A 17,243-nucleotide genomic window follows, 5' to 3' on the forward strand; every position below is an offset into this window, starting at 1 on the left:
CACTGACCTGCTCAACATTGAAAGGACAGTGTTTTGTTTTTTAAATGTACAGCATATTTCAAGAAGTCAGGATAGCAACCTCTGAAAGGAGCATGTTTACACCAGTGTCTGCAGAGGCCTTCAAGGAGTCAGGCAAGAATCAAGTTGTCAACCATTTTCTGAAAACTCCTCTTGCTTCTCTGGCATCAGCTGGAGCAGTGGGGATCCTCTATCTAAGCTACTTTGAGACAAGGGAAATTTAAGCAGACCCTCCAGGGAAAAGACCAGCCTACCTCCACACACCATAATCACACCCATTGCTTGCTTTGCATTGTTTTCCTCCCAGTCTTTTCCTCATACTTTTCCACCATGAAAAAATCTGTTAGTCCCTTTTCCACTTCTCATGATTTCTGCTTTATGCCTCTTTTATTTGCTGGCAGAAGCAGCAGCAGTATGGGATTTACTTCCCTAGCCCCTGGCTTTGAAATGAGCCTATAGTGTAGTGCTTCAGCAGAGATGATGAGTGAAGAAAGGAGAAATAAAAGATCAAAACTTTGGTGGTAAATGGGTTTTGCTAACAGATGATGCTCAAGATGCCAAACATGCCAGACAGGATTTGCCCTGTTCTGCTGATCATGATAACTGGATGGAGACTTTCTGTATATAATGCTGTTGCAAATCCAGGGCCAGACAATACAAGGCTGCAAGATTTTTTTTGCTTCCTCCTTTTTCAACAATAGCTGTATAGAGAAATGGTGCAGTACTGACTGATCTTAAACAGCCATAACTGTTCAATAAACCACAACACACCAGGCTTAGTTTTGCACACACTGCTTCTCTGGTGGGTTTTGGATGGCATCCACAATGCAGAACACAGAGTGTACCACTGGAGGGCTCACAAACTATTTAAAGAGATGTTATCCTTATGACTAACTTATAAACTACAAGATTTATGCAGAGACATTCTGTCTCTAAAATATTCTGTTCTGTTGCAAAGCCCGTCTTGATTTTTCCTAGACTCTATGGCTTTCTCTGCCTTAGTTAATTAAATCTACCAATGACTTCTCTCTGGCACTAAGGCCTGTGTTCATAACATTTATCTCCCTTGCCTTCCAAAGATGTTGGTTGCATGGAAGTTGCCTGTTAGAAATGATCCTTGGCTCATGCTTAAGTAGTAGTTGGGACAGTGTGAGTTGGTCAAAACCAAAACAACACCGGGAAAAAACTAAGTTTAAATCACTGAATTTTAGTGCTGAGGAGTGTTCTGTAGAGCTATTTAATAACCAAAACAAAAAAGTAATAAGCTGTAAGCACTCTGGTCAGTAACTGCATTCATGCTGCTTTAGTGTAAGTAAACATGCTTGAGCTGTGGACTAATGCCAACCTCATGAAGTTCAACAATGTAAAGTGCAAGGTCCTGCTCCTGGGTCCAGCAATCCCAGGCCCAGCTACAGGTTAGGCAGAGAAGAGATTCAGGGCAGCCTTGTGGAGAAGGACTTGGAGGTGTTGGTAGATGAGAAAATGAACATGAGCCAGCTGTATCCTGGGCTGCATCAAAAGGAGCATGACCAGCAGGTTGAAGGAGGTGATCCTACCTCTATACTCTGCTCTCGTGAGACCTCACCTGGAGTATTGTGTGCAGTTCTGGTGTCCTCAACATCAAAAGGACATGGAACTGTTGGAACAAGTCCAGAGAAGGGCCACGAGGATGATCAGGGGCTGGAGCACCTCCTGTATGAAGACAGGCTGAGGAAGTTGGGGCTGTTCAGCCTGGAGAAGAGAAGGCTGCGTGGAGATCTCATAGCAGCCTTCCAGTATCTGAAGGGGGCCTATAGGGATGCTGGCGAGGGACTCTTCATCAGACACTGTAGTGATAGGGCAAAGGGCAAGGAGTTTAAACCTAAACAGGGCTGGAGCTGTAAAACTCAGACAGGATGCACAATTTTTCATTAAAAACTAATACCTGATAATGACAATTACATTTTGATACTACCAAAACCTTTTCAAACCATTGGAATAATTGTGGAGGAATAATTGACTTGTATTTTTCAGTCTTAGTAATGCTCTGGTTCTGAGTATAGTAGAACAAATGGAGGTATCCTGAAGTCAGGGAGTAAGAGTTTCATTGTCCTTCACTGTGCATTTTAGGCCACTATTACTTCCTGGGCAAAGCAGCTATGAGACACAAAAAAAGGCTGATTTTGTAGTGGAAAGTCTGGGATGGCAGAAGTAGTGTTTAACCACCCACATTAGCCCTCTCGCAGATGTTTTGGGCCTTCCTTCTATTCTGAGTTAGTGTTGATAAAATGGCTGCAGGAATCCTGGTTCTGGGCCCTATGTCCGCACTTTACAAAATTATGTTTAAAAACTGGAAGGAATTCAAAGGGAATGATAAAATATAGACAGGGCTGGACCCATGCATTATAATTAAGAATTTGTAGAAGTCAACCTACTGAAGTTAGCAAAGCAGAATGATTATTTTTAAGGGCTGTAATTATCTATCTGGTATTACAGAGCCTCTTTCATCTCACAGAAGAGCCAAAAAGGCAGGCTAGAAAAATTCTAGCTAGAAATGAGATGCAGCTTGTTAGCAGAGAAGTAGCCAACCATTGAGACACCTTAACAGGGTATAGGTGCAGTTAGCATCACTTGTAGTCTTGAATTTGCCACAGGGAGGTTTTCTAAAACAAGTAAGCCAAAATCAAATGTCCTGACTCCACTGTGTTTGCTCATGTAATAGGAAAAGTAATAGACTCTTTCTACTAAAGAATGTTTAGAGAAACCAGAAGATCTATATTATCTAGGGGCTCAACAAGGAGTCTGGGGACAGCCATAAAGTCTGAGTAGGAGACACAGAAGCAGTGCAAATGTTGAACCAGTGTTTATGTAGAAATGTAGATAACTGTTTCTTATTTATTACTGACTCACCCTCTTGTTCTTGTCTCTGGAATCCAGCAATCAGGCAGACTTAAAAGAATGTATCAATTGCACAAAAATGATTTTGAAGGCTTTTTAAAATACAAGTCATTCCAAACAACAGGATTCTGCGGTCACAAAGTTTCCTTTCGTCACTGTCCCAGCTCTGTCTGTAACTCCAGCCAAAGCATGTTTCACAGGAGAAGTAGAATGGAGATAGAAAGACAGAAAATTAAGCTACTGGCTTTACCTGAAAGCACATCTCACTGCTGAGCTCCACATGCATGTCCCATATCTCCACTCCATATCAGAATGACACCTCAGGTTTTCTTGCACAACTTTCTTTTTTCACTTAATGCCAAGTAATTAGACCATAATGTTCTATCACCATGAAGGTATAATTCCTATTATTACAATGGTTTTTATTTTAATAAAGGCACACCAGGTGATGTTGGTCCCTGAGCTTCCGAGGTGTTAGCTTGCAAGTCATATGGCTTTGTGAAAATATTTAGTGTGCTGAACCTCTTAAGTTGGTGATAGAATACAATGTAAAGAAAATGGACATATTATTATTTAATAATAGAAATGGTAAGTCCAAGAAGAGGAAATAGTCTGAAAAATGATGAGTAAACATCTTTTCTGCCCCTGTCTTTTGTCACCCTGCATGTATATGAGAAAATGAAAGAGAAATCAGATTGATAATGCCAAACAGAGATTCTTCTTTTCCCAGCATTTTCCAAGTGCCTGAGACATGCCTCACCTATTCCCTTTGTAGTCTGGCTCTCCTACAGTCTGTTTATCTCCTTGGGTATACCACATTTTGTCACGCTCCATGTTTTGTAGCTTATCACTGCATCAGCAACAAGAGATAAATCAATCTGAAAGACACATTCAAGGATTTTTGGTTATGATGGCTCTGATAATATAAGGGTTACCCAAGGAACTTGTTTCCTGTTATTCTTCTACAGTTTCCAAAACTGTATATGGTGACATGTCCTTTAAATAGCCCCAGTGGTGCCATCACTGAGCAAATGGAGAGAGTGAATCATGGGACTGTCAAGGGTGACTTAAGAAAAAGAGAAAGGAAGATTTAACTGAATTCCTGAGCCAGTGAGAGCTAAACCTCTTCTTTCTTTCACAGACTGCTAGCACTCTCATTGTAGCTGAAACCAAATCTTCTGGAATCTACAGCTGTGTGGCATCCAATAAAGTGGGAAAATCAGAAAGAAATGTCAGCTTTATTGTAACAGGTAAGACCCAGTCCCCACTAAAGCCAAACATGTTTCCGGGTCCTGGGATTGTAACTGTTAGGCTCTTGTGGCTTTTTCATATGCCACAGTTTGAAAATTGTAATGAACACACCTGTAAATTCATATCATGCTTTTGGGTGATCCTAGAAAGGTTTGTCACAGCAGCTGGTCTGTACTCATCCCTCCATCAAGTATCCAGCATGACACATATTGCTCACAAATATAGCAACCTGTAATTCCTCCGTTTAAATCACCTAGTCTCTGCAGTCACTCTATACATGAAAATTTACTGTATTCTCATATGCCAGTAAGCCAGTATCATGTGTGACATTGATGGTGTCTACAGTCTGATACTGCTGTCAACCAGGAGGTCTCACAGTATAGTGTCCAGAGCAGTGCCAGTGTCTGCAGGCAGCCTGGTGCTAGAGGATGAGTGCCTGGGGTAACTGGGCAGCCCCTCACAGCTCCCAAGGACTATGGCAACTTGTATATAGAAAAGTGGCAGGGTGAAAATTACAGAGTTCTGTTTCCTTTTCTGAGAAAGACAGACTTGGATGTCATTTGGGCCATGGCACTGAGAATACTTGCTTTAGCTGCACATACGAGCATGCTTCCAGCTATTTTTCCATTGCAAGATGTGTTTAGATGTTCTCAGAAACAAGTTGTTAAATGTTTGAATTCAGGAATTACTAGGAAAGAAAACCCAAAACAATGAGGTTTTCAGAATAACTACTGCATGATTTAGCAGCATAATGTCTGCACGTGCTATTACAAGGAATTTGTTTTCTGGCAGAAGATTTTATTCTGGTTTTGTTTACAAAGTGGTGGTACGTAGAGCACTTAGGATGATGAGAACTTTCATGGTAGGTCATTAAAGAAATGTGATTCATTCAGAAGTATGAGAAAAGACAAAAAGGTTAAATAACGTGGATATTTTAATCCCAAAATCATAATCTTGAGGGTGAAATGAAGAAGTAATTTTAATGTATCCCTTTTAATTTTTGCTTTCTCATGTTTTTTGTTGTCATCTTTTGTTTATCATTCTGATGAGTGATTTTCGTCTAACTCATTCTGCTAACACTCTGAGGTCAAAATAAAGTAGACACACACTCACCAGATACACTTAACAAAGGAAGACAACTTTATGGAAAAATGTCCTCCCTCTGGATTTTGTGGACCAAAATTTGTATTTTTGAAATATTCTGACCCTCTGTAATAGAATCATAGAACACCAGGTTGGAAGGGACCTCAGAGATCATCTGCTCCAACCTTTCTTGGCAAAAGCACAGTCTAGACAAGATGTCCCAGCACCCCGTCCAACTGTATCTGACTGTCCAATGTTGGGAAATCCACCATTTCCCTGGGGAAATTATTCCAGTGGCTGATTGTTCCCATTGGTGAGAATTTTACTCTTTATATACCAACTCTTCCTTCACTGACGGTGGGTCTTTGTTTGCATCAACCTGGAGTTTTGTCCCCAGGGCCCAACAGTGCTGGTACAGACAGAAAGTGTTGAGAACCTCTGCCTTTTCAGTATTGCTGGTGACTAATTCAGTTCTCCTATTTAACAGTGGGCCAGTATTTTCCCTCTGTTCCTGCTTTTTGTTTCCCTACCTGAAGAACCCTTTCTTGTAGTTTTTGACGTCTCTGGACAATTTCCATTCAAGCTGAGCTTTTGCTTTTCTAACTGCATCTCTGCACACCCTGACAATGCTCTTTTAGTTCTCAACTGGTATTTGTCTGCTTTTTATCTCTGGTACACGACTCAGACGCTCACAATTAAGCCAAGGGGTGTCTCTTGCTTCGTCTGTTTCCCTTCCCTTTAAACTGGTTTTGTGCCCCAAGGAGAGCATTCTTTAAAAACTCCCAGCGCTCTCTAGCTCCTTTATCCTCCGTGGAAGCTTCCCACAACATCCTTCACATCTGAGCTCTGAGCGAGTTGAAGTTTGCTCTTTTATAATCTAAAACCTTTGTCTTAGTACTAGCCTTCATGACATGACCATTGCCACTTGGGACCCTACTTCCTGAGTTCTTCAGTTTAAAGCCTACCTCATGAAGTTGGACAGCCTGCTACCAAAGATTCCCTTGCTTCTTTTAGACAGGTGAATCCTATCCTTCCCTAACAAGCTATAGTCACTGAAGGATGTCCTAATGTCATAAAAGCCAAAATCCTTATGATGACACCAGCCACAAAGCCAGAGTTGATTTACATTGCACATCTATTTCTGGCTGCACCCTTTCCTCTCACTGGTAAACAGGAAAAAGGTAACTCAGGCACCAATACTTTTTGCTTGCACCCACAGGGCTTTACAGTCTTCCTTGATTCTGCCCAGGTTCCAGCTTGTGGTTTCATTCATGCCCACATGAAGAAGTAGCAGTGGATGGTAGTCTGTGCTCTTGACAGCACTCTCTAACATCTTGGACCTTAGGTTCCAAAGGCAGCACACCTCATGTGCCTCCATGTCAGGCAGCAGATGGGTGCCTCAGTGCCCCTTAACAGAGTCACCCACTACAAGCACTAATCATTTCTTCTTGTGGTACCCACTGTGGGCTGCTTGTACAGTTTCTTCCCTGCAGACCTTGCTCATGGGTGTCTACAGCTGTTGAAGTTTCATATCATAACACACTTCCACAATTAGAAAGTGCCAATTATCTGTAAATACAGAAATTTGGTAATAAGAATGAGAAGTATAAACAGATAAGTGACACCTAGGCAGGTTGTCTGTTAAAATACAGAAATGAGAAGAATATCTGCATGTTCTATTAATGGATGTGACAGGAATTGACACCTTGAATATGACTGCTGTCCCTGCTCTCAAACCAGTTTTGCTTTCCCCCCTTATCCTTATACTGTTTCTGTTTGGACAGAAAGCTAAACAACAATGTATAATTCTCCATAAATTAACATGCTAATGGTGCTGTATTCTCATCTTTATGTGAGGACTTCACATGTAACTTTGAGCAGTCACTGCGAGTCACTTACTGAGGCTGTTGCCCTTTTAATGTGCAAGATGACAAATTTGGCCTTTTCTAGCTCTTACTCATCGGTCTCCAAAATGCTGCCGGGAAGATCCTGAAACCAAATGAAGCTGTATTTTGATAGGCCCCATTCACTGCATCCAAATCTCCCTTTCAAAGTTTTGATGGTTGCTTCAGATATTTCAGAGCAGTGACATGAAGGAGTTAGTTTCCCTGCTTAGATCTCCAATTCTTAGATCTTGACCATGGATAGAAGGAAATCCTTCTTCTTGATACCAAACCTTGCATGAGAACATACTGAATATTATGACTTTCCTTTGAAGACTCTTTTATTGGCTGGCGTTCAGAAAGAGGAATGGCAGCTTTATTATGGCTTGGAAATTTATAATATATTGACTGGTGGCAAATCTTCTATGTGGGGTGGTGAAATGTGTTTGTCCTTTTTGTTCCCAGAGCTGAGCACTTCAGTTGCATTACATGGAAAGTCCTGATCATCCGCTGATGCTCAATTGCACTGATTGAAGGCAGTTTAAACAATCCTGCTGTTTTGTCCTTTCAGAAATCAAGTAAAGCTCGTTCTGTTTTGCACACGTAGTGTGTCAGTTGGGCTCTGTAGTGTAATCATAATACTCCTCCATCAGGCTGAGACCAAACTGCTGTGACTGGATAACAGCCTGTTTTTCATGTCAATGAAACAAATTTGCTGAAAAACACACTGAGGGAATAAAAAATGGAGAGCCGTAAAAGCTGGTGGATGCAAACAGGACACTACAAAGTATTTCCTTCTGATGAGTCCAAATCCAATACTTCGGGTCTTGTGTGACAGCTTGGGGATAGTTTGTCTTATGTTGTTGTGTCTGCTGGCACCATATGAAGCAAGCCTGAACTATATAAACGTAAACATCTAAAAGCAAGAGACGTGTATAAGCAGGAGAAGGCAATCCCTTGTAGGAAGGGGAGTTGCCAGAAAGGACTCCAAAGAGCAGATGAGACAAAGCCTGTCCTGAACAGGAATAATCTCTTTCTTTGGAGGTAATATCCTATAGGCCTTGTCCTGGGGATGAGAAAATGCACATGCAGCTGTACTGGTGTAAGGAGTCTCTTTTCTATAAGAAGAAACCATTGGGAAGGTGGTAGGAAAGCAGAGGTTGTCCCAGCAACCCTATTTTGGTGGTGGCATGTTCCACCCCTTCAAGGAAGAACAGACGTGCAAGAAGGTATAGCAAAGAGGACCCAGTAAGAACAAGCCCTTTCTTAAGTTACTGTAAATTTCATTATTTCTGGTCTTGAAGTGAAACTTGTATATGTGTTTCTGGTGGTTGGAGAGTGGTATGTTTTTATACACTCTGCCTGAGGGTGTAGGACATTAAGTCCATGGGTTATGGAGTAGCTTTCCTTTCCTATGGCCTCTGTCAGATGAAGGGCATTTTTGAGGTATTGTCACACTGACTTATTTCTAAAAAGAAACCTTTGCTCAAGAGTACAAAAGTAGCTGTGAGCCGTATATAAAAATGATGAAGAATGATGATTTCTGAAAGATCTCCTGCTTGCTGAAACAGAAACAGTCTCTGGAACAACACCTCTATGCCAATTTAACTGTGGTAGCCCCCTTTCCTCCAGCCTGCCCCTTTCCCTATATTTTGGGCTGTTTTGCTGGCACACAGCAGGCCTATGGGTGTGTTTGCAATTACAGAGGGTGAAACAGGAACAGCTCTGCCTTATCTCCCTGGTTTCCCAATGTCACTAAGCGCATTTTATTTTGAGATTCCTGATGGTGCTTGGCAAAGATAAACAAAATCTTCCATCAGGAAACCTGGAAGCTATTTCCACAGGAAGCTTCAAATCGCTAAAGTAAATAAAACCCTTTTACATTATTCCCAGCCATGTTATTTAGCTGGCCTGAGCCTGTAACAATTGGTGAGAGGTGTCATGTATTAGAGGGCTCATAGCCTTTAAACAGATGATTCCCTTGGAACCCTATGCATTTTGCTTTTGTCCCTGGATTTATTCAGAAAATAGTCTTTCTTCACAGAAGACACATCTAGGAAGAGCTCCAGGCCTGACAACATGGAAGTAGTTGCAACTATATTATTCTCTTGGCATACTATCCTTTTACGTTAAAAATAGTTCATTTGCCTCAGCCCCAGGAGATATTTATCTTCATCTTAAGAGTTTTGCTTGGCTCTTCCTAGTTTTTACTGAGCACTGGCATCTGTGAAAGTCAAAAATTAGAAGTATTTCAGACCCATACTTTGGCTTTCCCAACAGATATCAGAACAATTTGAGATGATATACTGTGAGTAAGATGTACCAATTTCTTTTATCCAAATACTTCGCTGTGATCAAAACTTTGGACCTCTGATCAGTTTTGTGTCTGAATTCCATGGTTTTTGACAAAATAAAGAGTAGGATTCACTTCATCTAACTTAAACCTTAAAGATAGGTATCTAAGCCTAAGCTGGTCATGTAGGATCTCTTCACAATTATGTGTGAGGGAACTGGATCTCTGTAATTTGACTCATCTTAAGGCAACGGGTTGCATTGCCTTTTGGAGCCTGTGTCACTCCATGTCTGTAAACTTTTGCCCATACACAAAACAACTATGTAGATGTTTACATTTTGATGGCTTAGGCTAAATATGCTGTAGCCTGTATAAGGGAAGGTTTCATCTTAGTAGCACTTCCAGTGTTCTTAACTGAGATCAAAATCTGGTACCATGCACTCTTACATACCAAAACCAATATGTTGATGATTGTCACTCATAGATAAGTTACTAAATTTAAAGGTTTTTTTTGCCAGAGAGAGGAAAAAAGAGGATCCCAATGAAATATAAGAGGAGCAAGTCAATACACAGGTTTCAATATCCAATCTGTTAGTGTAACTGCCTCCACTAGGTTTTTTGGATTATACCCCTGAGCTACAGCTGATGATAGGTGCACACTTCAATCCTACTGCAAGGGCTCGATGAGTTCTACCAACAGAAATCAGGTCTCTCCCTGGAAAGCATCTACAGTCAGAGAACATTCCAATCCAGGACTCGCAGGAGCTCTTCTACCCTGTGCTTAACACTCAAGACTAACTGTGGAAAAGAGGATAATAAGAAGGGCAGCAACTGATGCTAGACTTTCAACAGGCAGAACTTTGTTTGGAAAGCAGCAGTGAGCAGGTCATATTCATGGTTCCCTTGGGGAGGCAAGGCAGCTCAGTTTGTATTGTGGGGATTTAGGCAGAAGCTATCTGATGGATGGGTCAGTCAATGAAAGAGATTACTGAAAGAAGATGTGAGACACTAATTACTGGAGATCTATTCTTACACATCACTCCTATGTGACATTAAACCCAAAGCAACATTGGTGAGCATGGAACTGAATGAAAGACAGTGTTGAGCTGTTCATGCTCTAAGAGGCAAGAAGGCATGATTCTCCCTTATGAAAGACAAACCCATTCTTATGATTTTGAGTCAAGTTCACAGCCAAGTGCCATAGCTATTAGCAGTGAAAGAACAATTGAAAATGGCCAAAGTCGATATCACTTGACTGAGAAGGAAATGACCTTATCAGAATATTGGCTACAAATAAACCCAGAGAGGTTGCACTCTAAGAGTAAAAATTGGAAGTGCTTTCTCTCAGGAACTTGCTTCTGCTTTCACTGAGGTCAACGGTGTAATTCTCCCTCGCTGGAGGGATGAGCCCCAGGTGGAGGTGGCTGGGAGCCAGTCCTCATTGCCATGGGTCTGTGCCTCTCCCCTGGTGGAGGAAGCTGCAGTAACATTACAGCTAACTGCAAACATGACTTTTTCAAGTATATTGTTGGCTATTATATTGTTGGCTAAATTACTCCTTCCTGAACTATTGGCTATGGAAAATGCTTGTGAAAACTTAAGATGTATAGTTAGAGCCATGATCACTGATTTCTCTTAGGTGGAAATATTGTTCACCTATATTGAGTGCCGAGCATCCTGAATAGAGTGATCTTCATCTGAATGCTGTTCACACACAGCCAGCCACTGAGGCCAGAGGCTAATGTTTCTGCTTTCCTCTTGGGTGGCTAGCACACTTTAAATGCATGAAGGGTAAATACCTCTGTTCCAAGGGAACTCTCAGGCTTGTAATCACAGATTCAGTAATTTCTCAGGATTTGAAGCATTTGTAAGAAATAAGACATAATTTGTCTGAATAGTTAGGAATAATAAGAAAACAATATAACCAAACATGATCAGCTGCAGTATTTTTCTGCTGTCCTCTTGAGATCCATTATTTCTCATGCAAGCTGGAGCTGAGGTCAGAATTTTCCTCCCTTTTCATAGTCCCGCTGTGCTGTCTTTAAATAATTCTCTTTTGGTACCTTGCCCCAGTCTGTCTTAACTTGGCATAACACTTCCACAAACTCATTACTTCCAAGAGCGACTTCAGTTTACACTGGTGTCTGAACCCAAGTGTCTCACAGCTCCAAGACAAATTATGAGAATAGCTGGAGCCTAGCATATGAAAGGAAAGGTTAGAGACTTCAGCAGGAAGACAACAACATTGATTAGTACAAAGGCTTCCAGAAAAGGGGGAAAATATATGCCGTGTTAATTTCTGCTCATTCATTTCATACAAACTAAAAAGTGTTCTTCATTTTTGACAGATGTACCCAGTGGATTCCATATTAGTTTGGAAAAAATGCCCATTGAAGGAGAGAATTTGATATTGTCCTGTTCGGCCAACAAATTCCTGTACAAAGACATTGCTTGGATTTTACCGAGGACAGTCAACAATCAAACGAAAGCAAAAAGGTCTCTCAAAAAGGAGTACTCTGTCACCCTCACTCTGACCATCAAGAATGTTTCCCTGGCACACTCTGGCACCTACGCCTGCCGAGCAAGGAACATACACACGGGGAAAGAAGTGCTTCAAAAGAAAGATGTTACAATCAGAGGTGAGCACTGCAACAAAAAGGCTGTTTACTCTCGGATCCTCAAATATAAAAGCACAAGGAATGATTGTACAACACAAAGCAATGTAAAACATTAAAGGACTCATTAAACAGTAACAGGTGTCTCATATCATCTTGATTTTTATTACTATTGCTACCTTCCAGACCATGAGGTGGTGCACATTCCCCCATGGGTTGGATGTAGGAAGAATAGCAAAAAAATCGTAACACGTGAGCTTCCAGTTGAGTTCAGACGGGTGTTTTCTGCTTTGACAAGGCACGTGGAAGCTGGGGTTTGGAAGATCCCCTGTGCTACATTTTGCATGTTGTTATTTTTTTCTCTTGCTGTCTCCTACTGAGCAATAAGGAAAACTCTGGATCAATCTTTTCTTCCACTTTGATATCGGCCTCGTCAAATGTGTCAAAGCTGAATAAACTGATTAACTTTAAAAACTGCTGTTTTCAGTCAACAACGGACATTTAATAAGTTAACTTGAACGTGCAGAATGAGCACAATTCAGTTTGAGATTGACTGGACTATATATTTTTTATTTTAATCTGATCTTGATGGACTTATAAATATTACCTGCTGAGCAAGTTCTAATGCTTATTTATTTGAAATTATTTTCTACACTAAAGTACATTAATCTTAAAAAGTATCTTCTAAAAGAAGTATGCAGGGAAGAAATAAAAATGTTGATATAATGCACAGACTTATCATATCATTTATAATAATGATGATTTTAAAACTGGCAAACATGAACCGTGTTTCTCTAAATAAATCCAGGTAGACTTCCAGTTGCTGTGTTGGTCAATTTTTAAAGTCAGTTCTGCACTAATGTAAAAAGCTACTGATAAAAGTGTGAGTATTGCTCCTGGCCTGAAGGTTCAGGAATTTGTAATGTTGTAATTATTTTATTAAATGAGAAATATTACACTAACACGACTGACAAGGTTGCAGCCAGCACAGTGAGTTGTTTAATATGTTTTGAAAAATACAAATTCAAAATTGAAGCCATTAAAAATATTCATCGCTTTTGGTATGCAAATAGCGATTGGATTTATTATGGGAATTAAGAACCAGACAGAATGTTGAAGGAGGATTAAGGGCATCCTAAGACTTCCTCGTGAGCTTTCCCCCTTTTTATTTTCTTCATGCTGATTTTGCTGTGAGGTGTTTCTGTGTATTATAAATGCTGTATAAGGAAGAAGTTACTATTTTTAATAGATCTGATAACTTTATTTTTTTACAATACATAGCTTTTATTATTTTTGGTTACACTTATGATTGATCATTTATATAGCATTTACATAAGCCATAACAAAACAAACTGTAGTGACCAAAATAGCTACAGCAAAGGAACAAAGTGGCTGTGCTTCTAAAATAGAGGGTGACAACATGACAGTTTCTTACGCTTGGGAACTCACCAAACTATTTCCTCCTTTAGGTATCGAGACTGTGTCCCACGGTTAAACTTGTCTTTCACGTGGGAATTGCTTTTGTCAAGTGTGAAAGAGTAAACAATAGCATTTCCCCATAATGCCAGTTTCATGGAGCCTAAAATGCTTAGAAAACAATTGATAACCTGGAAGTTGTCAGAGTAAAGACAAGAATAATCGTTTATATCTTGAAATGTCACCTATAGCCTGCTTGCATACAGTAGCTCTTTTGTTCATTATTAGTGTGATGGCTTCCAGAAACAATGTTCTTGCAAAGTGATCTGGCTCTCTTTTTTTTTTCCTAAAACATGCCAAAAAAGCAAGAGAAATCATTGGTGACTGCTTAAAAATGGGGCAAGTGCGCTCTTTGGCATTTGCAAGTCTTCAGAAGGGTTACAATACAGAATCCCCTTTTTTACAAGGCTCTTTTGTGAGAAGACATTTGATGGCAAGGTGGGCGGTGATTACAGGACGTTATGAATTTTCCATGGTCTTGGGAGCCGGAGCACGGTGGCTTGCAGCAGCCAGTTGCCAGGCAATATGAGTTTGGTTCAGAAAAAAGAAAAAGAGATGTGGCTGTTAGACTGTTCCTCTGTGAAATTGTTGTGAATTGTGATGATGTATACCACTGCTGGGTGGACGACCTGACAGCCTGGTCTTGACCATGCTCGAAGGGCCATGCTGTTCAAGGATGTTGCAACACCCAATGTGGCTGCCCATGTTGGGAGGCACAGAGAAACCTCACTGGAAACTTTTGAGGAAAGCAGTTCTTGGTGGCCAGATAAAAACTACTGATGTCACTTCTGATGTCCTCAGATGACTGGAGAATCTCATTGGTTTGGGGAGTTTCTCTGCCTTTTGTTGTGTAATACATTATTTAGGGAGAAAGGTGTGAATTATCTTTTTTTTAAAGTGTTAAAATTAAAGCTTGTATTTATATTTTTGTACTGTTTAATAAAAATAAGTGAAAAGAAAACGTAATCATAACAAAGGGCAAAAATGGACAGAATGCAAAAGTAAACCCCAAAGTGAAAAAATTGTAATGTTTTCACTCTGTGACCTCCCTGTTTCTCCCCTGGGCCGAACTCTGCCTACAATGAAGCTCCTCAGGGTAACTGAGAGTAGAGTTTGGCCTGGCAAGGCAGCATTTGTGGGCAGGTACCAGGGCTGACAATGAGCCTGGGGGGCTGCCCTGGGTGCTGAGATGTTCTTGCTGGTGGCCAGGGCAGCCCCTCGGTTTGAGTGAGCAGAGAGGGGTGTTGCAAACTGCCCCCCCTTGGGTTCACTGAAAAAATGAATGGGAGAAATGAGTGGTTTGCAGAAGAGAATAATACTCAGGTTGACCAAGTCCTTAAAAAAACAGCTGATTGCAGCCGAAAAATTGTTGAAAGTATGTGAATGGTAATTTAAGTTTTAAGCAAAAAAAAGTTTTTTCTTAATATGAAAACCCATCTTTAGTGTATGGCTATAAACAAATTAAAATTAATCAGAAGTAACTCACAGAATGTGTGATTTGCCTTTGTTCTGTCATCTTGTCTGCCTTCATTTTGAATGTCTGGCTGGGGTGTCCATCAGGGGCTACTGATAAATGTGAGCTCTTCTCAGCGTGCATATGTGGACATGTATCAGATGGTACCTGTTCATAAACAGTGTTGTGAAAAATGGAACTGCGCAAAAATCAGGTGGGGTATCAATGAGAAGAGGGCAGTCTTCTTGGCTGCAAGGCAAACATTGTTGACCATGTCATTGCGTAGGTATTGTGAAAAATTTACTTTACAGCCTCTCTCATGAGCATTACTCTTTGGGAAGAGAGAATAAATTGTCTACTACACTGTAAACAACAAAAATATAGCCTTGCGTGTGGAAATCACAGACTTGCAGCTCAGAAAAGCCCAAACTGGTCACAGCACAGTCCTGACTATGTTAGAATTAATTTCAAGGGGTGAAAACATAACAAAGCCTACTTTAAAAGTGCTTTTAATACTATGGGGTTCATGCACATTGCATAAGCTGGTGGAACATGCATAGGTACTTAATTTTTCTGGAGAGTTTTTATTTGCGGCTGGCAACAGAATGATTGTGAAGATGGAAATATCTCACAGTCAGTTTTTCGGAAAAGGTAGATAGATCTTCCAAAGACAGAATGTCAGAAATTCGGGTGTTACAGTACTTGAACTTGGTTTACCTGTATCTATTGCAGTCTTAAAGAAAATATTTGCAAAGAGTTGGTTTCTGCTTTGTTTTGTTTCATATTTTGAACTGTGGAATCTTACTGTGTTAATAATGGCTGATTCTGGAAGTGTCCTTGAAGGGAAAGATTGCAAATAATCACTTCTTGCAAGATCGGGGAAACTGGGGGAATCTGCAGAGCATCTGCATCTGTGAGACTGCTTGGGACCGTCCTGGATTCTCCATCACTGCTTTAAAGGAACCAAAGTACCAAAAAGGATAATGTGAGAGTTGCAAATGTGACAGGAAGACGTTGCCATGTAACATGAATAAATATCGCAAATATCTTGATCTTTGTAAGGACAGCCTTTGGCTCTGTACAGAATGGTGGAAGGAGTGGTAAAGGTTTGAAATGACTGAGAAAGATTGGCTGCTTTGATTCATATAGGAATAACACTAACATGATGTTTATAGAGTGTTTTTGAAATGCCCTTCTGGGAGGCCCTTGAGAAGAAGCAGAAGAGATGAGACATGCTTCCAATACTCATTGTCACTGACTGTCACGGAAATCTGCTGTATTGCATTGTGGTCATATGAATGTCAGTAAATCAAAGCAAAACAGGAGTGGTGTTGGTATGCTGTGTGGCCTGCTAGCACTCAGCTTTGGGCCCTGCCGTCAGGGTTTCCAGTGCCTGTGGGATGCCAGAGGACACGGGCACATTTCTCACCAACGCAGTTTTGGCACATGGGCTGTGTGCGGTTTGGCCAAGCCTTATTACGTTCAGCCAAATATGTGAAGTGCAGAAGTAGAAGAATTTATGAAGACTCTGGAACATGTACCACAATACTTCTGTTCTTATGATTTCTGGGTTTAGATGATATGAGTTTACTGAATATGTTTTGTAACTGTACTATTTAAAGTAAGCAAATGATAAAAGTCACATTCATGGGTATCGTGGTGTACAGTCGCATGGTGCTGTCGGTGTCAGAGATGCTCTGCTACACGGGTGTCCTGCTAATTGTTAAAAACTTTGGTGTCACAGTTTGTTTCTCTTGATGATGCAAAGCTCTGAGCTCTCCTAGAAACTCATTGCTTTTGATAAACAAATGCGGTTGGTAATGGAACTGCAGAAATCTTTGAAATGGTATCATCATTGGGTCTTCATAACTTGTTCATCATAACTTGCTATTGCTGAGTAATGAGAGTACTCTGTACACACCAAACATTTTAGCAAACTGAAATGGTAAATAAAATCTGTGAACAATGAACTTGGTAGAACAACCATAGCAATCTCTAACATCAGTAAAATGCTGGTAGGGAAGATAATTAAACCCCCTCAGTTACAAGAATGTAAAACAGAGGTGTTGTTTTGTCTTGTAGCTCAAGAAGCACCAGCCCTGCTGCGGCATCTTACGGATCAGACAGTGAACAGCAGTAACTCTGCCATATTGGAGTGCCAGGTTCATGGCATCCCCGAGCCCCAGATATCCTGGTTTAAAAACCATGAGGAAATACAGCAAGAATCAGGTGAGAGCTCTGTGTACTCACCTACCTTTTGCAGCCTTCTTATTTACCCATCTGCTTTAGGTAGT

General features: G+C 40.7%; 1 protein-coding gene across 2 annotated transcripts in view; it reads left to right on the plus strand.

Moving 5' to 3' along the window:
• FLT1 (fms related receptor tyrosine kinase 1) overlaps nt 1–17,243 on the plus strand; it is a 109,441-nt gene that overhangs the window by 54,137 nt on the left and 38,061 nt on the right. For both annotated transcript variants that reach the window (XR_009964119.1, XM_062615109.1), the window contains exons 12-14: nt 4,037–4,145; nt 11,754–12,044; nt 17,032–17,178. Coding sequence is in view for 1 of the 2 variants with exons in the window: in XM_062615109.1 (XP_062471093.1) it covers nt 4,037–4,145; nt 11,754–12,044; nt 17,032–17,178 (547 nt within the window). In the remaining variant the exon portion in view is untranslated. The remainder of the gene's footprint in view (nt 1–4,036; nt 4,146–11,753; nt 12,045–17,031; nt 17,179–17,243) is intronic.

Source organism: Pezoporus occidentalis, unplaced genomic scaffold (genome assembly GCF_034315485.1).
Source record: "Pezoporus occidentalis ecotype Australia unplaced genomic scaffold, CSIRO_AGI_Poc_V1 ctg18, whole genome shotgun sequence".
Classification (NCBI taxonomy): domain Eukaryota; kingdom Metazoa; phylum Chordata; class Aves; order Psittaciformes; family Psittacidae; genus Pezoporus; species Pezoporus occidentalis.